The sequence below is a fragment of the Diabrotica virgifera genome, chromosome 8 (genome assembly GCF_917563875.1).
Source record: "Diabrotica virgifera virgifera chromosome 8, PGI_DIABVI_V3a".
NCBI lineage: Eukaryota > Metazoa > Arthropoda > Insecta > Coleoptera > Chrysomelidae > Diabrotica > Diabrotica virgifera.
Genome location: NC_065450.1, coordinates 228,203,909 through 228,228,787, shown reverse-complemented (window position 1 = coordinate 228,228,787; position 24,879 = coordinate 228,203,909). Strand labels below are relative to the sequence as shown.

Sequence of the window (24,879 nt, the reverse complement as noted above, 5' to 3'; positions counted from 1 at the left end):
CAATCGTCGACTGACTGGTTTTTGTTTTTTTCGAAGATCACTTGATTATTTTTCCTGCTGTTGGGTATAATGGCAGGAGGATTGTCTGGAGAAGGGAGAAAATATTTATTTTAGGCATAGGGGTGTTTTAAATGGATTGATGCGGTCGTTGTTGCAAGGGGTAGAGTTTTTCTTTTATTAGAAAATGATTTTCTTTCAGCGCATGGCAAAGAAATGTGAGCTTGAAAAATACGGGACTATTAAAAACTTCTATTTCTTAAAAATTATTTCAGTTACCTAAATTTTGTGTTAGAACGTACTTCGTACTTCTCGTCAAAGTAAAAACATTGTGTTTTTTTTCTGAAAATTCCTTTAAGTATCTACAGCTTTCTGATTTAGTCCAGACTCTATGTTCGCCCCCGTTAGATAGATTATTCCGATTCGTTTTTTTTTTGCACAAACTTATTCAAAAAGTGGTCCTTATAACAAATTCTCAGTCGGTCGAAAAATTGTTTAAGCAATTTTGTCAAACAAATTCAAAACATAAATTTTTTCACTTCGGGCAATTTTTTTTAAATTCTTTGGATCGTTCTGGGCAAAAATGTCTGGTGTGATTTTTCTCTAAAATTGATTGTTCTCGAGTTATATGCGATTTAAAATTTGAAAATCGCGAAAATGGCTATTTCCAAGGCTCAAATTAATAACTAACATAACTCGGTTAAAAAATTTTATTATGAAAGTCAGAAAGTGACCAAATCAAAGTTTAAAGCCCCCTACAAGATCCTGGAGAAATGTTTGTCATTATTTTATTACTAAGCTGTTATTTTTAACTATTAACAATGAGCGCTAAGCTGGTATTGAGGCGGCCGTCAATGTGAGTGCGAGTGAGATTCACCATTGGACGGCCGGAATGGTACATTTCTTTAGCATTGCATCATTGACGGCCGCCGAATACGCGATTAACGCTCATTGTTAATAATTAAAAATAATAGCTTAGTAGATAATAAAATACTGACAAAAATTTCGTCAGGATCTTGTAGGCGGGACTTTAAACTTTGATTTGGTCACTTTCTGACTTTCATAATAATTTTTAACAGAGTTATTAAGCCTTAAAAATAGCCTTTTTCGCGTTTTTAAAATTTTAAATCGCATATAACTCTACAACAATCAATTTTAGACAAAAATCACAAGAGACCTTTTCTAATTTCTGAGAGCAGTAAAATATATTTGAATTAAATAAATTATATACATCCTTCTTTCTGTGTCAATTAATTTAATTAAAAAAATTTTTTGGACACCCTGTTCAAATAATTATGTTAATGTTAATATTGCTGAATAGAGAATTGAATAACCTTTCAAATGAGCTAGCACACGACCCCTATTCTCATTTTAAACAAATCATCGATTACGTCATCATCCTGAGATGGAAAACATCATTACAGTATGTAGTATGAAATATATGCCAAAAAATCATCATTTAAAAATAAAAATCCACCTGTTTCGGGATATTTACTTAAAGTAGCCAGCTTACGAAATAATGACTTTATTCTATTTGGCTTTGTACACTATTTACGAAATTTTCTTGACATGCCCAAAGTATGTATTTTAGAATATTGGGCTATGATCGGAAATGCATACCCCTTTCAGGCCTGAATTTTTTTTGAGTGAAAATGAAGTTTCCCTTTGAATAAATACGATATACGGTATCTAAAAAATGCAGAAAAAAAAATTCATTGTTTGAATCTGTCACAAATGACATGTCACGTTCGTGCGCTCTGGGCTTATGTTCTATGAATGCAGGATCGTAAGTGTATGAAAAAATTCATTTTTATTAAACGTAAAACACCATTAGGGACAAATAAACATTATTTTTATAATTGTTTAATATGCTATTACATACTAACTAAAATAGAACAAACATTTTTTGCTGAAATGTCATGTCTTTCCATTGCCTTTTTGCTGAAGAAGAGCTCGTTGAAGGAACAGGTTCTTCATGCAATACAGGTTCTTCTTCTAATACAGTTTCTTCAATATCCTTGTCATCGGTGTTATTTTTAAACATTTCAACGTCAAAAGCAACATCATTTTCGCCATCTAAATCTTCTATTTCGGACTAGTTACCATCATTTCACACCTCTAGAGCCAAATCGTGGGTGAGAGGCACACCTGTAATAATTAGAAAAACTACTTTTATCATTAAAATGTAGAAAAATTAATAAAAAGTCACACCAATAAATATTTAGTATTTTAATTTCCTGCTTTGAAAATTGAATGTGTGAGGGCAACTCACTATCCTGATATTCAAATTTTACGGGACAAGATCTCTACAAACAAACCAATAATTTCTTAAATTTTGTTTATAATCTTGAAGTTGAAACTTTATCTATACCACAACCCCGTTACAATAACATAAACACTTATAAAAAACAAGATATCTTTTACTTACCTTTGGTTTTGTCCTCAAAATACACAGCCTTCTTTAAAGGGTATTCTATTGCAAACTAAGCGGGAACTCCTTAAATAATTTCAGTTACTCTGATAATACACAATAGACACAACATATTGATATCATCTTTCCTAGTAAAAATATGTTTATTTTGATATTGATACCCACATAAACATGAACTCACGATCGTTGGTCAGGAAAGGGATACCATAACAAATAAATATTCAACATTCAATGGACTGAGTATAGCAATATTTTTTGTTAAAGGGTTACTAAATGTAGGCAATTATCATTACACACTATCTAAAACATTTTGAACTGGTTTTCTCGAAAAAAAGGTATACGCTGTGAGCTCGTACGTAGAGGGGATATTTACAAATTCGCGAGCGCTAGTAGTGGCAAGTCTGTAAACGTTTACCGGAAATTTGACATAAATGTCAAAGTGATTAATTTTAAATTAAAATTAAAAACATTAATTATAAAAAATATTAGTTGGTCAAAGCTGTGGTATATATTTTTACCTTAAATATAATTACGTTTTAAATGCTGAATGTAAGTTTTTTTAATGTTCCGTAATATGTAATTATAAATTAATCTGCGCCATCTACACGATAATTGTGAAAGTATCCGAAGTAAGAAATTCATATTTTATCAATAGAACGTCAAAATGATTAGCAAAATCTTAAAAAAATCGATTAGAATTTAATTACTTTTTTGCGTTGTAAATATTAAGCGATAACAATTAAATAATAAATTTAAAAATTACTGGTGAAAGTTGAATTAGTAATCTGCCAGGAGCGACACCAGCGAAGCTCAGAGCGTATACCTGCTGCTTGGCTAAGCTTCTTTCATTTGATTGGGTAAATATTCCTTGAGTCTTGATCGCATGTAGCAATATTCACTAATATTCTGCAATCTTTTCTTCTTGATTTATTATGTTTTTATAAGATATTTTTCATAGGCATCAAGGCATAATTGCCTTTAATTTGTTTTCCTACTTGTTACTCTTTATAGGCTCCTTAAAGGCATCTCAGTAAATGGTTATAAAATAAACAACCTACGTTTTGCAGATGACACAGCCCTTCTTGCAAATAGTCAAGCAGAGCTGATTGATCTTATACGACTGGTTGAAAACAAAAGTCAAATATTTGGTCTGCAATTAAACATATCAAAGACAAAGGGCATGATAGTGGATATATGTATTAGAGGTAGTGCAAACACTCGTGACCACGGCGCAGTAGACAAAATTTCGCACTTCCATGCGAAACACACTGTTCTCAACGTGAAAATATCCGCCTTCGCGCAGCTCCATGGTTAGGAGTGTTTGCACTATCTCTACATAACAATCATCCACACAAAAAAAATAAAATGTCAAAGCCAAATGCCAATATGGAAGGAGTGTCAAATTTCAAGATGAGGTTAATCAACCACTTAATATTCCCAATACTGACCTGTGAATGTGAATCTTGGACCCTGAGAACATCGGAAAGAATAAAGATAGATGCCACTGAAATGTTCTGTTCGAGATAAATGCTACAAATGCTACAGATAGGACAAATAATGCAATTTTAAGAGAGCTAAAAGTTAGCCAACGACCCTCCAGTAAAGTCATCTCCAACAATTAAAATACTTTGGACATGTTATGAGAGCAAACACAGAAAACATGGAAAGACTCATTATACAAGGAAAGGTGGAAGGCCGAAGATCACGAGGAAGATCCCCAACAAGATGGATCGATCAAATTACAGGAATATGCAAAAAAACCTATGCATGAGTTAAAAGAAATGACCAGAGACAGGCAATATACAACATCACATAGACCACTACACTGCCTGCGGGGGTCAGGGTTAAAGAGAGAGACTCCTTATACATATTAACATTCATATGTTCCACAAATCCCTTATTTTTCTGTGTATTTTAAAAATTATTATCTTAATATAGAACTGCTTATAATAAAATCTTATCACTTTATTAAGGGCATACGATTTGTAAGACAATAAAAAAATCTAAAATATATAACAAAACTATTTACTGTACAATAAATACATCAACCACACCAAAAAATCACAATTATTTACTCCATATGTTCATGCTGTGCATGTACTTCCGATTCCCTCCAATTACTCTGAACCGTTTCAATTATCCACTTCCACCACGATGATTTCGTGAAGGAATAACCCCCACACAACAAGATAAACAACCAAGAAAGTATCAAAAACAAATCATAGTCCCTGGCAGGAACATTAACAACTGGTCCTGCGAAATCGGATGACGTTACAGCTACACTCTCTACTGGGGAAATACCTGTATGTTTCAAAATGAACTGCGAAAACTTTTCAAGAGTATATTCTGAATGGTTGAATTTCCCAACGGATCTGCCGTTATGGAACAATAGCAGTGATGGTACACCTACAATACCATTCTGAGTGTTAAAGAGATGATACATCATAGCGTTTATAGCCACCATTTTTATGTCTGGAAATACTCTGGGTAGGGCGTTAAAGTGTGGTGCTGCTAATGTAGAAAACGGGCAATACTTTGAATAGAATAATACGGCAACACACATCGCAGGAGCATCTCTGCTGGTTACTTTGGGATCAGGCTGTAACAGTTTTATGAGCTCTGTGTCGTTCGTTAGCTGTACTTCGATGTCTCCCATAGCTGGCAAACATTGTACAAATCTTTGTGTTTTATTAACCACTTCTGTTGAATTTGCTGTAGAATTTTGGACAGGAAATTCGTTAGTAAGTTCTTCTTTTACTGCAAGTGATTCTTCACTGACATCCCCATTGTCTGTTACAGGTTCTGGTACTTCACTAACCTCTTTATTATCTGTAGTGGGTATATCAGTAGTAGCTTCGACATTGTTTAGTGTTTCGTCAATAGCTTGGGGCTGCTCTGTAGTTTCTAAATTGTCCAGAATTTGTTCATTATGTATTTTACCAATCAAAACACCTAAAAATGTATGTGCTATTATGATCATAAAGCAAAACGGTTAAAATAGTCTTACCTATTAAAAGAAAAAGTGAAAGAAATATTTTTAAACCATTCATAACTATCTTAAAAATTTGAAGAGTTCATAAGCTTTTTTTAATTTAAAGTTTAACCAAATTGTTTTCTTTTTTCTGATTCTGACATTGATCCTACAGCTGACGTTGACATTTGATTATTGAATGAAAACATAAATGTATGCAACCATTTTTACAGACACTTATATTTAAGTTGTCTATTTGAAAAATTATATTTTATCTGTAGGTAATATACAGGGAGTCGCAAAAATATTGACAATAAATTATACCACGATTTTTAGAGATGAAAATAAGTCTATTTGTGACAGAAAAAGTTACGGTGTGTTAAAATTACAAAATAAAACCGATTGTTTTAAGATTGCTCCAAAACTGTTGAAAATATTTTTTCCTCGATTTTTTAGATGTTTAGAGGGGTCTTAAAACTACAGCCACCTTACGGATCTGGGACTTTTTCTCTATAGAAACTACTTTTTTTCTATAGAGTTTTTTCACTAAGTCAATACTTTTCGAGTTATTTGCGAGTGAATATGTTCATGTTCAACAAAATAAAACATGTTTTTGGACGGTTTTTCGGAGATAACTCAAAAAGTAAGTATTTTAGCGAAAAAAATATTCTTAGTAAAAATATAGCCCATAAAAATTGAAAAGAATGTGTATACATGAGGTCTGTAGAACCAGTAGAAGCAGAGTTGCAGCTAATGAAAAGTAGGTTCTTCTTCGTCAAATTCCAAATCGAATATTTCAATGTGAAATAACCCAAAAACGGAGAACTTTTATAGTATTATAAAAGTATTATAAAAAAATAGCATAGTTGTATTTATTAACATAGTAAGTAGACATTGTTATTTGTAAGCTTTATTTTTTATTATTCTTTATTTTTAAGTGTATACTGGACAATTTTGTATGAAATTACGTGGCTAAAGGTTCTAAACCAAGGCCACAATCAAAACAAAAAAAAGTATTATTTATATGATCTGTAAGCTTCATCGGTTCAAAGTGCTTCGTTTTGAAAAAGCTGTAGTTAAGATGGCTTGAACGAGTAACTAATCAAGAGTTTAGGCAAATTTTGAACAGCCATAGCATAACCAATTTTTGTCTAACAAGAAAACACAAATCAAAAATATTCAGAAAAGCAAAACGTACATTTTATTACTCTTTGAGATTTTTGGTATTCCTAATTGTTTTTAAGTTAAGTCCATAAACAATTACAATTTTTTTCAAAATTAAAAAAAAATGTTTTATTTTAAACCCAATTTTTTTTCAAAACTGAGCACTTTGAATAAATGAAACTTATAGATAATATAAGCAATACATAAGTAAAGTAACTTGTAAAGCGGTATAATGATTAATTTTATTTGAGAAGCTAATTAAGGGGGGATTTTCGCCATTTTTTACCAAACAATAAAAGGGACCAACAATATTTTGAGCGTAACTCACTTACTTTTAACGTTAGAAGTTTTTTTAAAAAACAAAAATAAACCTTTTTTAAACATAAAAGTTGTAATTAATTTTCTCCGAGAAGTGCTCCGTTTTTTGGTTATTTCACATTGAAATATTCGATTTGGAATTTGACGAAGAAAAACCTACATTTCATTAGCTGCAACTCTGCTTTTACTGGGTCTGCAGACCTCACTCATACATCAATTTTTTCAATTTTTTATAAGCTATATTTTTACTAATAAAATTTTTTCGCTAAAATACTTACTTTTTGAGTTATCTCCGAAAAACCGTCCAAAAACATTTTCTTTTTGGTTAAAAATGAACACATTGCACATTCACTCGCAAATAACTCGAAAAGTATTGACTTAGTAAAAAAACTCTATAAAACAAAAGTTACTTAGAATTAGTCATTTTATCCAATTCCGGACTTATTTTGAACGTATATTATTTCACCCCCGAGAAAAAAATTTTCACCCCGTATTATTAAATTTTTGTAAAATGGAGGGGATGTAGAATTGTAAACTTTTTCTGATATAATAATAGACAATTTCAACTACCTATTCCCAAATTTTCATCCTTCCTTTATTTTTTTAGAGGTTTTCGTAAAATTTTGCGTTCCCTGATCGGGCTAATTGGTGAGGACTGATGTGAACACTCACTCGCGTCGATATCGTATAGGACTTTTCATCGATTGTCATTTGTTTCGAGCTTCTGTCAAATGTTGTATAATCTGTGTATAATATTAATATACACGGATTATACGAAATATGACAGAAGCTCGAAACAAATGACTGTGAATGAAAAGCCCTATTTCCGGCAATATTTCCGACAGCGGCATTAGCAGTGGCAAAGGCTGAGTATAAATCCGGCATAATATTTTGCAACAACCTATATATTTTATGGGACCTCTCATTACATGTCCGAAATACTCCAGCTTTCTCTGCTTGATGCTTTTTATAATCTCAACATAGCCTGGTAAGACAAAATATTTGTTGGCCCCATCGGACCAATGTGGCATGCTGTGAAGCAACATCATTGCTGGTCCTTTAACCTTCCGATGACCAACCTTTTTTTGTTACACGGATGACCAAGGGGGGCAAAATGACCCCGGGTCAAAAATGTCAAAAATAACAATTAACAAAAAAATGAAGTTTTTTTTTTATTTTTTATTTTTTTTTATGGCATGGACTTTATGTCATTCAGCCAGTCACAACATGAGTATTAGTGTCATGTGTAGTGTGTATGTTGAGTAAGTGTCTTGTTACTTTGCAAAGTCGACGTCATTAGCGTAAAACTACTTCGAATTACACATAATAGACGGTATTTTACTAAACATCAACTTCAGAATATATTTTTTATTCGTAAAATATAGGGAATTTTTGAAGGTATACTTCTTTACCGGCGATAAAGGGTGATTTTTTTATATGTTAAAACCTATCAGCCCGGCGCATGCGCATTATAACTTTGTTCTGATTGGATGTTCAAATGACATGTCAAAAATTATCCGATATGGCAGCTGTGGTTTGGAGGTAAAGGTAAAGGTAAACAAATGTATAATATATTAGTTTTATTGTTGTGAGGACAGAAACAAAAAAGTTTATAATATTGTAGTGACTTTTAAATAGTTTTTAAAAGCAACAGGTACGTAATAATTGTTAATGTATCATGGGTATAAACCTACCTATTTGATCTGCCAAAATACATAGTATGTAATACTTTTATTTATATAATTTGATTACCATCAAAATTTCTATCAATATTCACCTAATATATTGTTTTTTTACTCTATGTTTTGTTGTATTTTTTCAATTCTAAATCATTTCAATTCAAAATTAAAATAATTTGATCAATTTTCAAGTTTAATCCGTTTAGTTAGTCGATCTTCGTAAATAATGACACATAGTGTCCATGGCTAAGCGGAGAAGGCGAATGAATTCCAACCGCTCTTATCAGCGCTGGTTCGAGTCCCAATAGAAACTTTCTTTTTTGCTTTTTTTAATACATTTTATGATTGTAAGTATATTTATTATATAATTGTATTTTCAGAAAATACGTATTTAGTTAAAAAAATTTCGACAATTAATGTTCAGACATCATTTGTGGCTTGTTTAATGTGTTTGTGTGTGTTTTATTCTTTTATTATTTTAATTTTTGGCACTGTTCTAATAAAAATGTTTGAGAAGTAGTAAGTATAAATTAGTATAATATTTAAACAAAATATAAATAAAAAGTATATTAATTTCGTTTAAATCATATAATAGAAGTATAACTTCTTACGTGCGTACAAAGTACACACACATTATTTTTTGTTTTGTTTATGCAGAAATACATACAATATATTTGTTTATTATGCAGGTGTTTTATTCCTTGTAACTAAAACGTATCATACATATGTACATGTACTATGTTTATGAGCTTTGTATGTATTTTGAACATATGTTCGATAATCCGAACAATTTGATAATCCGAACTACCCCTGTACCAATTAGTTCGGATTATCGACGCTCTACTGTACTTTTTTAAAAATTCGTGTAAAATACCAGCTTTTCTAATATGTAAAATGACTTTTTCTACTGACAATATTTTTAAAGTTATTCTAAATGTTTTTAAACTACAAAATTTCACAAATTTGGCATTAGGATTTTTGACTATATTAGATAATTTTTTATCGTATTTTATTACATTTTGATAGTATCAGTTTTCTACTTTCATTTGGTATACGCAGAATTGCCCTATCTTTATTATTTCAGAAAATACGTATTTAGTTAAAAAAATTTTCGACAATTAATGTTCAGACATCATTTGTGGCTTGTTTAATGTGTTTGTGTGTGTTTTATTCTTTTATTATTTTAATTTTTGGCACTGTTCTAATAAAAATGTTTGAGAAGTAGTAAGTATAAATTAGTTTAATATTTAAACAAAATATAAATAAAAAGTATATTAATTTCGTTTAAATCATATAATAGAAGTATATTTTCTTACGTGCGTACAAAGTACACACACATTCTTTTTTTTATTTCAAAACATGATATTAAAGTCAAATAAAAAAATAATGAGTTAAAAATTGAAAATACTTTTGAATTTATTAAAGAAAAACATACGTTGGGGTCACAATTTCCCCCGCTTGGTCATCTGAAGGTTAACTCCTTTATTACCTACGTGGCAGTGAACGTGTTAAGAATCCCTTTCTAATTCCTACAATGTTTTCCGTAGTCCACGCCATCTCTCAAATATATTTTGAACTCTTTAAACAATTTTCAAATAGGAAAGGGCATTGAATAATTGAATATTTATATTTTTTGTTTGGACTTTGTTATATGGAAAAACTTTCGATTTCTCTTTTATTAATCATCAAATTATATGCCTTGTGCATATTTACTTTTAATCTAAAGTAAACTATTGATTTGAGCATAGTTCAATTTTCAATCTATTGTCTGGGACATTTATTATCATTTCTGGTATTGGTATTATAATAGAAGGAAAGGTATTGACATCGATTTGAGTTATTGTGGTACCACATTTCTTAACTGATTTTAATTGCCTTTCATTAATTTTTATAATTTTCTTAAAATTCAGTTTGACGTTCCAGAAAACATGACAACTAACGGGTATGTATGAATTTCTCTATTTTAATTCATTTTTAATCACGTGTTAAAAGGGTCAAAAGGTCTTGCAGCGATTAATTCTTATCTCATATGTTATGGGTAATTAACGTAAACCAAATGATACGGAAATACACCAGGAAACTCATTATCTGTAATATACTTATCTTTTTTAAATTTTGTGGAAAGTTACACATTTTATGCTAAACAGAATTATTCATTATTCATACAGGTGTTTTACATAACCTTAAAATACCTGTGTAACGATCGGGAAAAATAACGAGGCTTCAAAATGCTTTCAGTTTCAGCTTCAGCAGACTTAAAATGACTCTGTTTGGCAAAACGTTGTCAATAGTTTTAAAAAATGTCTCGGTCGTTTACAAAAAAGCTCCGAAAAATGCATCTTTTTATTTTACATTAAGGTATGTTGTAGTCTTTTATGCTTATGCTTTTCGTGCTTGGTGTAAGAGGTTCGAATTTTGGTGAAAAATATAACAATGTGCTAAATTAAATTTAAAAACCAGAATTAAAAATTCAAAAATTATAACCTCAAAAATGTAGGGCAGCTTTTGTTTTGCAGATTTTTTTCCTGTCTTTCCTATTCCTCCTGTTAGTATTCTTTTAGTTAGTCTCGTGATTGGTATCCTTTGAATATGTCCTAACCATCTCAGTAGGTATACCAAGGATTTCCACATTTTTCACTGTATTCCTTCACTCAACAGTTCTTCCTGTTTTGCCAGTCACCTTCCTGCAGATTTCTTCTTTCCATTGCTTCGTCCACTTCATCTCTGAAAGATCTTTGGGGTCTGCCTCTTTTCGTTCTTCCTATCGAGCTCCACTCTGTTATTCTATTTGCTCACTCTGCTATTCTGACACGTCCATACCAGGTTAATCTATTCTGTTCAGTGTAGTCTCTTATATCTGAGTTCATTCCCACTCTTTTCTTAATCTGTATGTTACTTACTGTATCTCTTCTTATTACTCTACAGCTTCTCCTTAGGAATTACCTCTCTGTTGCTCTTATTGTGTTTTTGGTTTTCTTATGTATTGTCCAATTTTCACACCCATAAGTGAGAATAAGGTGTTATATAATCTTCTTTCTGTTGTTATGCTGATGTTCTTATCCCACAGTACCAGGTTCAATTTTTGTATGCAGTCTTTTGTTTGTCCTAGTCTATTTTTTATATGTTCTTCTGTTGTTTCTTTGTTTTATATTATGAAATATAAATACAGTAGGAAAAATGAAAGAATACCCATGAACGAACATATAAAACACGCTGTATTTTCCTGTCACCGTATCACACAAAAAATTGGCCAGCGCAAGTACATGTAATAATTATTGTTACATATACTTGCACTGGACAATTTTCTTTGTGACACGGTGACAGGAAAATACAGCGTGCTTTATATGTTCGTTCATGGGTATTCTTTCATTTTTCTGACTGTACATACTTGTACAGTAAAACCTCGATAGAACGGACATCTATTTAACGGACTTCTTTCAAAAAAAGTTTGAACATAAAAAAAAATTAGAAAAATCGAATTCGTCAATAAAAATCAGCAAGGAGAGGATCAAAAATTGGTTCCCTTTTAAGAATTTGTATCTGCAGTAAGAAAATTTTAAGAGAAGAAACTGGGAATACCGCCGGAAGAGGTGAAAGGTTTATTGATTGTAGATAACGTTCCCTCTGAAAATATTCTACGTTCAGAAGAAGGCAACTTTAACCTATATTTTTTAATGTACTTTTTTTGTTCAAAAAATCAAAAAAAAAATACAACACCGCTTATTCAACTCATGGATCAGGGAGTAATTTTGGCAACCAAACGAAGATAATGCTGACAGTTTTTAGATGAAGTAATGGTTGTATTACATGATGAAGATAAAGCAGATGATACAAGAGAGCAGCATAATTTTAGAGAAGTGATTATAAAAAAACAGCAAACTTCAAAAGGGCAAACAAAACTTGATTCCATTTTCAAAGCAGGATTACCGAAAGCAAGCGCATCAATATCAAACAGCAAACGTCACTCCACGAATAAGACAATTAAATACAACTTGTTTGTGTTTTGTCTTTTTTATTTATATAAGTACAGTGCACATATTGTCAAAAAAATTTTTGATTTATTTTAAGCCTATTTTTATATAACAGACTTTCGGCTTTAACGGACACCCTGTCCCCCCCCAATTAGTCAGTTATATCGAGGTTTTACTGTACTCTGTTCCTTTGATTTCTCTACCTTTGTCTATTTCCAACTGTTTAATTCTGTATTCCCAGTTGTTAGGTATTCAGTTTTCTTTAGGTTTATTTTCATTCAGTCTTTGTGATTTTATAATCCCTATGATTTTCAGTTCTCCATACATCTTCTCTAGTTATATAGTCATTTTATCCACATTCCATTTCGTAGCTTTCAGCTTTCCTCCAAATATTTTCCTGAGGACTTTCCTTTCCCACACTTAGAACATGACTTGTTCAGATTTTTTCATTAACATATTTCACTGGCATATAATGCTATAGGTTTTATCACTGTCTTGTATATTCTTATCTTAGTCCTACTAGATACATTTTTACTTCTTCATAAGTTCTTTAGAGCAATTAGAACTTCTTTAGAACATTGATTACCAGTAATAGTTCTTGCTTGGATTTCTTCTCTCTCTCTCTCCCTCTCATATGACCCTACAGTCCAAGTCAGGCCCTGGCCTTTCCCAGCATCCTCCTCCAAGTATCTCACCTGGCTGCTCTCTTCCAGTTACCCACCCTCAATATCTCTTTAGCATCAGTTCTCACTTCGTCTATCCACCTCTTCCTTGATTGTTCTACTGACTGACGTCTCACCATAGTTCTGCTAAGGATTCTACTAGGTGCTCTGTCATCATCCGTTCTTATAAGAATAGATCTGCCTATCGCTCTTAGACTATAATATTTGACAAATATGATAAGGCATATTCAATTTTGACGATATACAGAAACAAATTATTGTTGGCACATGACACTACTCCAAGAAATTAACACACCACCTTAAAATTGGGTAATTTTTGATGTCTCGAATTTCCTAAACCTGTTGTCCGATTTAAGTGAATTTTTAATATGTTAGAGCCTTATTCTTGAACAATATTGCTGTAATAATATTGTTGTTAAACAGGTAAATTGTCATTGTATACCGGATGTGCCAATCAAACTGTGTTTTTTCTCAAAGTTCATCACATTCTGTGGAATATTCTAGCATTTATAAAATACTGAAATTAAAACCCAACTATAGCCTCAGTCAGATATTCTTAACATTCTGATTTTTGATTCAGTCGCTTAATGTTGGTTAATAAAAAACTTAGGTACTTTAACAACTAGCCAAGATTTTGATTAATACAGATTGTGCGACAAACTTTGAGGGTAATTCTGCATGAAAAAGAAATGGCAGTTTGCTTTATAAACGAGTGTCCGCAAATGCTTTGGTTCGGAGATACGGGGTGTTGAAATTTTTCTTACAAACTGATGATTTATTTATTGCGCATTTTTTGACACAATTTAGAATTTTATATTCACCATTTTCGTTCATACGGGTAATATGACCCATATGCGCGCCAATGTAGAATATAAAAATTTTAATTCTATGTCAAGAAATGCGCAATAACTATCCCTTAAAATATACCAAATTTCATCTGCATATCTGAACCGGTTTTAGAGCAATAAATAAATCGTCAGTTTGTAAGAAAAATTTCAACATCCCGTATCTTGGAAACAAAGCATTTGCGGACATATATTTATAAAGCAAACTGTCATTATTTTTTCATGTAGAATTACCCCTTAAAGTTTCTCGCACTTATTTAGAAACAACCCGTATTGATGAAGAACATGGCTATTTAAAGTACCTAACTTTTTTTATTATCCAACTTAAGCGAATTAATAAAAAAAAAAAGAATGTTAAGAAAACCTGAGGCTATAGTTGGGTTTTAATTTCAGTATTTTATAAATGCTAGAATATTCCATAGGGTGTGGTGAACTTTGAGAAAAAACACAGCTTGATTGGTACACACGGTATACAATGACAATTTACCCGTTTAGCAACATTATTATTACAGCGATATTATTAAAGAATAAGGCTATAACATATTAAAAAATCACTTAAATCGGACAACAGGTTTAGGAAATTCGAGACATCAAAAATGACCCATTTTTAAGGTGGTGTGTTAATTTCTTGGAGTACCTAGTGTATAAAACAGAAAGTATGATTAAGGATGTAAAAAATGGTTGTAGTAATGCATAAAATAATTTATTTTTACAATTTTATTACTAAAGCATCTTCATAATAACCCTCTGTCCTGGTAAATCTTACAGACAGATGAATGCTTCTGAAGTCAACAACGCCAAAGTAGAAATCTTTGTATTTTTTCAAAATGTCTTCTGCATCAAAGCTTTCGTGTTTTTCCTGAGGCTTCCTGTATCTAGAATTCATAATTGTAACATGTAACTTCACTCTATCATATTGTCTCTTGGCCAATCCAGACATTGCAAAATAATCTGCTACGTTATTGGCAATATATTGCAAGTTTTGGAACTGGACTTGATCATCCATCTCTACATTTCCATATAACACATTTACAGAAGTAGGATCATCATTCATGATTTCAATACCTTCCATGTGTATGCTGGATGTCCTATTTTTGGGGAACGCTTTGGATATGATTTCTTCGTAACAATTCCTCAACACTTTTTTGGCTAACAATAAAACACTGAAAACGTTTGTTTTCTATACTTCCACAAAATTTATTATTACTAAATGACTACAGCCAGCTGTTTCGGCAGAGTGCCTTTCTCAAGTGATATAGTTTACAATGTGTTTGCCTTTTTAAGTCTTCAACTGATGAGGTTGAGGAGTGGGGAGCTGTTTGTCTCGAGTTGGTCATTCAGAATTATATCTGTATTTTTCAGTTTATTAATTTCCATAGATTCTAAAAAAGATAGCTTAAGGCCTTTATTTTGAATATGTAGAATTTGAAACTCTTCATTGAAAGAATGATTATGATCTAGAAGGTGAAGTGCGTATGTAGAAGTGTCTGTTTTTCTATTGTTGAATGCCCTTTTGTGTTCTGCTATAGTTTGTCAAAAGTTCTGCCAGTTTGACCGATGTACGTTTTCGGACAGTCACCACAAGTTAGTTTGTACACACCACTCTGTAGTTGCTTTCTCTTTCGGCTTTTATTGTTCTTAATATATTTGCTTAAGTTATTGTTAGTTCTGAAAGCTGGTGTTATTCCTTTCTTTTTTATGTATCTGGCTATTTTTGTTGTTATCTTGCCAGTATATGTGAGAGAGCAGAAGGTACTGGGTTCTTTCTGTGTTGGTGGATACACTAGTTTCAGGGTTTTCTTATGGAGTTTTTGGTTTAAAATTTTGTTAACTGTTTGTTCGTTATAGCCGTTGTTTACTGCTATTTGTTTAATGATGTTTAGTTCTATCTCGAAGTTATTTTTTGTCATGGGAATTTCTGTCAGTCTATGTATCATGCTATGGTAGGCTGCTAACTTGTGTTGTGTAGGATGGGATGATAATTTGTGTATAGTTGTGTCAGTATGGGTAGGTTTATGATATACGGAGAACTCATGTTTGTTAGTATAATAAGTTGCAAGTTATAATAAATTTTGTGGAAGTATAGAAAACGAACGTTTTCAGTGTTTTATTGTTAGATAAAATGAACTTCCATCAAGTAACGGTCGAATCCATCAACTTTTTTGGCTGTTGTTATTTCTTCATCGTCTAATAAAGTTACAGTGCTTATAGTGAGATGCAGTTTGTCTGAACTTAAGAAAATTGAATCTGAAATTCCCCTAGCAGGATCTTTGAGTATATTTCCTTTGAATTTAAGTATTTTTGCTTTTACGGAATCAGACACCATAGGAATCGATACAAAATGGCTTATTGGCAGCTTCTCTTTTCTCTGATTTACAATAAAAGAGATCTGAGTTCTAGCTGACGCTACTTTCCGCTCTTGTTCTCCCATAATTTTGACATTTCCTTTTTCATTGGGTCTCGGTACTTTGATCTGTGTGTTTGTGCTTCTCTCCAAGCTTTTCAGTCTAGATGCTTTTGCTCCAATAATGTATGGTAACAAACTAGAAGGAACATAGAAAGAAGTTACGTATTTTCCTGATTGGTTCAAGGTTATCTCATAATCGTTTTCCATATCTTGGCAATCTACTAAGCCAGTGTCGTTGTTTTCGTATGGGCGGAGGGGGCTGGCGCAAAACCCTCGTTCTGGAAATGATCGTATGTATACACAACGGTGGTAGCTCATCGGTAGAGCATTCGCCTACGGATCGAGAGGTCCCCCGTTCAAATCCGGACAAAGTCATATTTTATTTTCTTTTTTTAAATTTTTGGGTATTCTTTTAGTTCTTTCTAAAATTAGTTTAATATTTAAATACAATACAAAAAAACTGTTTAAAGTAGATAGGAATATTGATTTCGTTGAAATCATAATATGAAGTGAGATTATATTATAATAGAAGTATGTATAACTTCTTACGTGCGTACAAAGTACACACACATTCTTTTTTTTTTTAATGATGCAGCTGATACAATTTATGTAGCTAATTTTATGAAAAGACCTTGGAAAAATATAACACTCAGAACTTAAGGACAGCCCAAAATAGAAACAACATATCGCTGGAACATATATAAGACAGAAAGTATTATTAAGGATGTAAAAAATAGTCCTGGTAATGCATAAAATAATTTATTTTTACAATTTTATTACTAAAGCATCTTCATAATAACCCTCTGTTCTAGTAAATCTTACAGACAGATGAATACTTCTGAACTCAACAACGCCAAAGTAGAAATCTTTGTATTTTTTCAAAATGTCTTCTGCATCAAAACTTTCTTGTTTTTCCTCAGGCTTCCTGTATCTAGAATTCATAATTGTAACATGTAACTTCACTCTATCATATTGTCTCTTGGCCAATCCAGACATAGCAAAATAATCCGCTACGTTATTGGCAATATATTGCAAGTTTTGGAACTGGACTTGATCATCCATCTCTACGTTTCCATATAACACATTTACGGAACTAGGATCATCATTCATGATTTCAATCCCTTTCATGTGTATGCTGTATGTCCTATTTTTTGGGAATGCTTTGGATATGATTTCTTCATAGCAATTCCTCAACACTTTTTTGGCTGTTGTTATTTCTTCATCGTCTAATAAAGTTAGAGTGCTTATAGTGAGATGCAGTTTTTCCGAACTTAAAAAAATTGAATCTGAAATTCCCCTAGCAGGATCTTTGAGTATGTTCTCTTTGAATTCAAGTATTTTTGCTTTTACGGAATCAGACACCATAGGAATCGATACAAAATGGCTTATAGGCAGCTTCTCTTTTCTCTGATTTACAATCAAGGAGATCTGAGTTCTAGCTGAGGCTACTTTCCGCTCTTGCTCTCCCATAATTTTGACATTTCCTTTTTCGTTGGGTCTCGGTACCTTGATCTGTGTGTTTGTGCTTCTCTCCAGGCTTTTCAGTCTAGATGCTTTTGCTCCAATAATGTATGGTAACAAACTAGAAGGAACATAGAAAGAAGTTACGTATTTTCCTGATTGGTTCAAGGTTATTTCGTAATCGTTTTCCATATCTTGGCAATCTAGTAAACCAGTGTCGTTGTCTTCGTATGGACGGAGGGGGGCTGGCGCAAAACCCTCGTTCTGTTTGCATGCTAGGGACGACATCCAGTATGTGGAATTGCCGAAGTTGATAGGGGTTACGTTAAGTTGCAGGGGCCCCTTTTCAGTGAAAAAGTCCGGGAAATCTCGTCTTGTCGTTTCTTGGTACATCTGAAAATATAAAGTCTAATTTACTTACTATACGATTTTTTTAATACAAGCGAAAATCAATTGAAATTCTCAGTGGGGTTAGACGAAAAGATGGATGTTCACAAAGAACAACAGATGCTTAAAATGTCTAAGCCCAACACTGTGGGGCTTATGACATTTTCAGAAAATTATCAAAATTGAAGACACCTATAATAAAAAATAGAGGGATAAATATAAAATAACAGCAAAGATAGTTGAAGACTTCTACAAAACATTGTACAGCTCGCAAAGGTATCCAAATGAACCAACAAAAGAGAACATCAAAAGAAAAATAAAGAATGTGGGCTCAGAGAAACTGCCAAATATAGAGGGATTCGAAATAGAAAGTGTTTTAAAAGAGCTATAACATAATAAAGCTCTAGGATACGAGGGTATAATTGCCGAAATTTTGAAAACAGCAAGACAGTAACAATCCCAAGACTAACAATCCCAAGACTAACAGAGCTATTTAATATATTTTCCCCTATTACGACTTTCGTTTTTGTTATTTCTTATCTAGGTTTATAAACTTCTTCTCAATATTTGGTACCAACAACACTATAGACCAATAACACTACTGAACACCATGTATAAACTGCTTACAAAAATTATAACAAACAGATTAACAGGAAAGCTAGACGGATACCAATCTCGAGATCAAGCTGGATTCAGAAAGGGATACAGCACAACAGACTACTTGCTAACAATGAAAATACTCATTGAACGCGTTAATGAGTACAGAATACCGCTATATATTGCTTTTATGGATTTTGAAAAGGCCTTTGACAGGATTGAGCAGTGAGCCATACATCCTCGTTAATAAATGGAGGGATCGACTATCGATACACAGAAATATTGAAAAACATTTAAGAAAAAGCAACAATCACAGTAAAACGTCCACACCAAATAACCAATAAAAATAAATAGAGGAATTAGGCAAGGGGACACAATATCCCCAAAATTATTTACACAAGCACTAGAAGATGTATTCAGAAAACTTGAATGACAAAACAGAGGAACCAACATCAATGGACAACTGCTGAATTACCTGAGATATGCGGATGACATAGCGGTGACAATATGAAAGTCCTTAACGAAATGATGAAACAATAGGGAACTTGCACATTTTTTTCTTATTAGATAATAATGTTCAGTTTTGTTTAAAAATGAGATTTCCAAAATTGCACGCTTCAAAAACTCATAATAACTTAGAAATACATATTTAAAGTCTTCAGCGGTATAAAATAGTTCAAACGGCACGTGACGTCACATAGTTTTGCATTAGTTTTTATTATGGTTATATTTCGCTGTGTCTAGGTACACGCTAACGGGTACGCAAATAAAAAAGTTAGGTAGACGCGAATTAAACTTCATCAAGCCAGTGACGTCATTATTTAGCTTGCGCAGTGACTATATATTTTGGTACATGCTATTTTGATATGTTTAGTGTTTGTTTGATGGAAACATATTTGTTAAGGGAAGGGAAGCAGAACTATTCAGATGTTTCAAACTTAATTATAATAAATCAATGTGTATATATTTAGCTTAGCAAAATAATTATATGTATTTAGTTGACATGACATGTAGGTACAAAATATTGTTAAAATAATTTTTATACGTAAGTGAATTATTATAATCAACTATTCTAAATGCAAAATAAGCCACAATTTAACTAAAAAAATTATTTTATTAACGTTTCGACGTCAAAATCGGATGTCATTGTCAAAATACAAAAATTAGTCAGATTAAATAAATTATTAAAAAAAAATTTTTACTAAGCAACAACATTTTTGTAATTTAATAATATTTTGTATTTTGACAACGACATCCGGTTTAGAAGTCGAAACGTTAATAAAATCAATTTTTTAGTTAAATTGTGACTTAATTCCTATTTAGAATAGTTGATTACAAAAATGCCACAAGGATAATAGCTTCAAAACAAGTTAATTATTATTTTTTACGGTAATACTATTTCATTTATAACTAAAAAAAATATATATATATTAATTTATAGTCCCTTATCTTTTGCGTACTGTTTTAAAATGTTCTTAAACTCATTAAAAGAACTAAATAATTGTCCGCACTCCGTAGTTAATTTAAAAACAAACACTAAACAAATAAAAAATAAGAAATCACTGACAACTTTTTTATTTGCGTACACGTTAGCGTATACCTAGACACAACCTTATATTTAGGTATATTCTTCTTCTCATTCTTTAGTTTATTGGCCTCCACCTACTTGGGTATTTGGCAAGCTCATCGTCGTGGAATAAGTCAAAAATATTTATATTCTAATGACATTTATCGTATGTCATTGTAATAATATATACCAGTTTGTTAAAATTGTAGTTTTATACTGTTTTTGAAGGAAAGGAACGAAGGTTTACTATTGAAAATAAAACCATTTTGTAAAAGTACAAATTTTCTATGAATAGGTCAAACGATCAAAAACACTTGTAACGTCACATAAATGTATTTTCTACTGACGTTTATAACGTCTAATTTAAAATTCTGTTTACTTTATTGGAAAAATGTAAATGTAAAACCAAGTGACGTCACGATGCGTTTTGGACCACCTGTTTTAATTTGAATTTTTAATCGTCTTTAGGGGCCAAACGAAAGACAAACAAAACTTTTTTATCTTTGATACATGTTTTAAATTATGTTCTATTGTGATTTATAACATTTTTTCCGAATTTAAAAATTTATGCAAGTTCCCTATTGGACAAGGAGGCAAACGAGATAGGTCTAAAATGAACTACACAAAAACTAAATATATTTATGACAAATGTAGAAGAGTACAAAGAAACAATGTAAATAGGAACAAGTACAATACAGAAAGTCAAGGAGTACATATACCTAGGGCAAATAATGAAACTGAGTAAAGAAAATCAAATAGCAGAAATAAAAAGGAGAATAAGACTCACATGGGGTGACATTCGGAAAAATGAACTGTATCCTGAAAAACCAGAAATATACCCAATACCTCCGCACAAAAGTATATGATCAATGTGTTCTACCAGTACTTACATATGGAGTACAGACATGGACCTTCACAAAGGAAAATACGGAAAAGATGGCCAAGACTCAAAGGGCAATGGAAAGGCAGATGCTGGGTATCAAGCTAAGTGATAGAAAGAAAAATACATGGATCAGAAATAAAACTAAAGTGAAAGACGTAAACAAACATGCAGCTACTCTCAAATGAAAATTTGCAGGACACATCAGCAGACAAAGAGATGAAAGATGGAATGAAGCGATAACCCACTGGAGACCTTGGGACCATAAAAGAGGAAAGGGCAGACCACAGATGAGATGGTCGGATGAACTAAAAAGATACGCAGGGGAAAGATGGACAGGATTAGCACTGAACCGAGAAGAGTGGAAAAATAAGGGGGAGGCCTACGTGCAACTTTGGACAAATGAAGGGCAATAGATAGAATATTTGGTACTTAAATATCTATACGACAGTACCACAACGTCTATGCATTTGACTTCACCAACGTCAATAACCTTTCTATCATTGTATCACTTGTCCTTTAAATTTAGAAAACAATTTAAATCAAATTAAAAATATGATGCAAACTTAAACGTCATTTGATAAAACTAATATTGTCAATGCCTAACATACGTATTGTCTTAAAAATACCAAAAGTTACGGGGCCGACCGATAAGAAAAATTTCCAATGTTTTTACATCGTGTTTGCTTAAACTATGTAATGAATTGCATCAGTTATTTTTAGGAAGATAATATGTTTTCTTTATTTCTACAATTAGCTGTAAATTACGAGACCAATTTGTGGAATTGTCTTACAAATAATCTGTTGCACTTGGTGCAATGATAACCAATTTTGTTGTTACGATGCTACATTATGTAATTAGAACAATATAGATTAAGTGATGTAGGGAATTTCCATTGTTTAGTTGCATATCAACCACGAAAACTGATCTATTCCGAAAGAAAAACAATAAATGAAAAATTTAAAACATGATTTAAGAGATACCTACTAACAAGACTGGATGACCGATGACATATTTATGGGGAACAGAAAGATCATTAAAACTGTAGACAAAACAAGATAATGGTAGGGGAGCCCAAGCGGGGATTTTTGCAGTTACTCGAGCGCGTCAGATTATTATATGGGAAGAAACCTGGTACCTTATAGATGTACCTCTACCATATATTCGCTCTAAACACAGGGGCGTTCGTTAAGGGTGGGCCGAAAAAAAAATCTATCCTTAGAAAAACTCGAAATCGTCAGATTAAGATAAGGTACTAAGTTAAGTACATGCAAAACAGTGTATATTTCAAAAATCTGACGATTTGGGCGGGGCGTAAGGAAATAAGTGAGTAACAAAGTTTCACAAGAAAAAAGCCAAAATTTCGCGAAATGAACGATAGATCTAAAAACTAAAAAATTCGTGCTCAATATTTGTCAAAAATCTATCGAATGATAACAAAGACGACTCCACACCAAGAGGGGTGGGGGGTAAATTTAAAATTTTAAATACGAATCCCGCGATATTTCGCGAAATGAACATCAGATCGAAAAACTGAAAAGTACACTTATTCAATCTATTTGAAAAATCTATCGAATGGCACCAAACACGAACCCCTACGGAGGTGGGCTGGGGGGTTACTTTAAAATTTTAAATAGAAGTCTCCATTTGTTATTGCAGATTCGGATTCCTTACGTAAAAATAAGTAACTTTTATTTGAAACATTTTTTCGAATTTTGGATAAATGGCGCTATAATCGGAAAAAACCATTGTTGGAAATGGAAAATTAAATTAAAAAATGAGTAGTCCCCACTAAAATGGAAAATTTTACTTAACTTTTTGGTTTTAGAACCTACTCTTCACAACCCAATAGGTCTCCAAAGCGCTCGAGTGACTGCACATTTAGCATACTTTCCTCCCCTACTATAAGGTTATGTCAAGATACTTAGAGAAATACAAAAGAAAATAAGGAAAACAAAGAACATTGATTGAACGAGAAATGTCGTGTATGTAATAGAAAATCTACAAGCATTACATGACTTGTTAAACAGACATAGGAAGATTAGAGAAATCATCCGAAGATGCAGACGCAGACAGGGGAAATAAACTAATTGACGGAAATGGACAGATAGCAGCCGAGACATAGAGACAACGAAACAAAAATACGGAACACGGGAAAAATATATTATAGAAGACCTCTTTCAAGATAAAAGACTCGGTCCAAAAATATTAGAATAACCAGGCGGTGTACCAATGATAATAAATGAAGAGGTACTAATATGCGCTCAAGAATATGAAAAACTAACAGGCTCTTTGTCCGGACGAAATAGTAGATTCGAAAGCAAGAAAATCGACTAAAATTAATAAAAAGCAAGTCAAAGATAATGGTAGTAGACAGATTTCGCATTGAACGACTAAGTACCCTTTCAGACTAAGACATTGGTGTCTGACTTCTTCTTCTTCTTCTTCTTTACGTGCCATCTCCGCGACGAAGGTTGGCAATCATCATTGCTATTCTCACTTTTGACACTACAGCCCGAAAGAGTTCAGTTGAGCTGCATCCAAACCATTCTCTGAGATTTCTCAGCCAGGACATTTTTCTCCTACCTATGCTGCGCCTTCCTTGAATCTTTCCCTGCATAATTAATTTTAGGAGTTCATATCTGTCACCACGTGTTATATGACCCAAGTATTGAAGTTTTCTTATTTTGATGGAATCCAGTATCTCCCTGCTGTTCTGTATTCTCCTTAGTACTTCCTCATTGGTTATTCTGTCTGTCCAGGAGATTCTCAGCATTCTTCGATACGTCCACATCTCAAATGCTTCCAATCTATTGAGGCATTGTTTATTGAGAGTCCATGTCTCCACACCATACAAAAGAACAGAAAATACATAACATTTTAGTACTCGCTTTCTAAGATTTAGGCTGAGGTCTCTACTACATAATATTTGTTTCATATTAGTGAATGCACTTCTAGCATTTCCAATTCTAATTCGGATTTTTTTGGTATAATCGTTTGTTTCACTAATGTTTGTCCCTAGTTATAATTCTGAACTCGTTCTATCGTCTTATTATTTACGTGTAGATTGATGTTTCTAATATTTTTCTTTGATATAACCATGAATTTAGTTTTCTTTATGTTTAGTGACAGACCAAATTCTTCACTCGTTGCAACAACCTTATCTAAAATTTTTTGTATATCTGTAATAGTTTCTGTTATTTGTCATCGTTAGTATTGTGTCATTAGTATTGTGTCATCGGCGTATCTAATTTCACATATGGGTAGGCCATTTATTTTTATGCCTGCTACTTCATCTTCTAATGCTTTTTTGAATATATCTTCTGAGTATGCATTAAACAGTGATGGCGACAAGACACAGCCCTGTCTAACGCCTCTTTTGATTTTTATGTTATTGGTGTTTAAATTATTTATTCTTATGACAGCTTTTTGTTCATAATACAGATTATTTATTATTCTTATATCCCGTGTGTCGATGTTCTTTGTTCTTAGTAGTTTTATTAACGGATTATAATCTAGA

At 32.3% G+C, this 24,879-nt stretch overlaps 3 protein-coding genes across 4 annotated transcripts in view; 1 reads left to right on the top strand and 2 right to left on the bottom strand.

Annotated features, from left to right (window-relative positions):
- Positions 1 to 4,378: 4,378 nt before the first annotated feature.
- LOC126890645 (thioredoxin domain-containing protein 15) lies at positions 4,379 to 5,607 on the bottom strand. Its single transcript, XM_050659743.1, has 2 exons — positions 5,436 to 5,607; positions 4,379 to 5,380 (listed from the first exon to the last, which is right to left on the bottom strand). The coding sequence occupies exons 1-2, from the start codon at positions 5,476 to 5,478 to the stop codon at positions 4,500 to 4,502; spliced, it is 924 nt and encodes a 307-aa protein (XP_050515700.1). The 5' UTR covers positions 5,479 to 5,607; the 3' UTR covers positions 4,379 to 4,499.
- Positions 5,608 to 10,162: 4,555 nt separating this feature from the next.
- The window catches only part of LOC126890644 (bifunctional methylenetetrahydrofolate dehydrogenase/cyclohydrolase, mitochondrial), a 26,459-nt gene continuing 11,742 nt past the window's right edge, over positions 10,163 to 24,879 (top strand). The window contains exon 1 of one of the 2 annotated variants that reach the window (XM_050659741.1): positions 10,163 to 10,502. In XM_050659741.1, coding sequence (XP_050515698.1) covers positions 10,489 to 10,502 — 14 coding nt within the window. In that variant the 5' untranslated portion in view covers positions 10,163 to 10,488. Of the gene's footprint in view, positions 10,503 to 10,685; positions 10,919 to 24,879 lie in introns of those variants that run through there. The other variant, XM_050659740.1, reaches the window with a different exon arrangement.
- The window catches only part of LOC126890643 (activating signal cointegrator 1 complex subunit 1), a 23,342-nt gene continuing 15,672 nt past the window's right edge, over positions 17,210 to 24,879 (bottom strand). Inside the window, exon 2 of the mRNA XM_050659739.1 lies at positions 17,210 to 18,320. Coding sequence (XP_050515696.1) covers positions 17,232 to 18,320 — 1,089 coding nt within the window. The 3' untranslated portion in view covers positions 17,210 to 17,231. The remainder of the gene's footprint in view (positions 18,321 to 24,879) is intronic.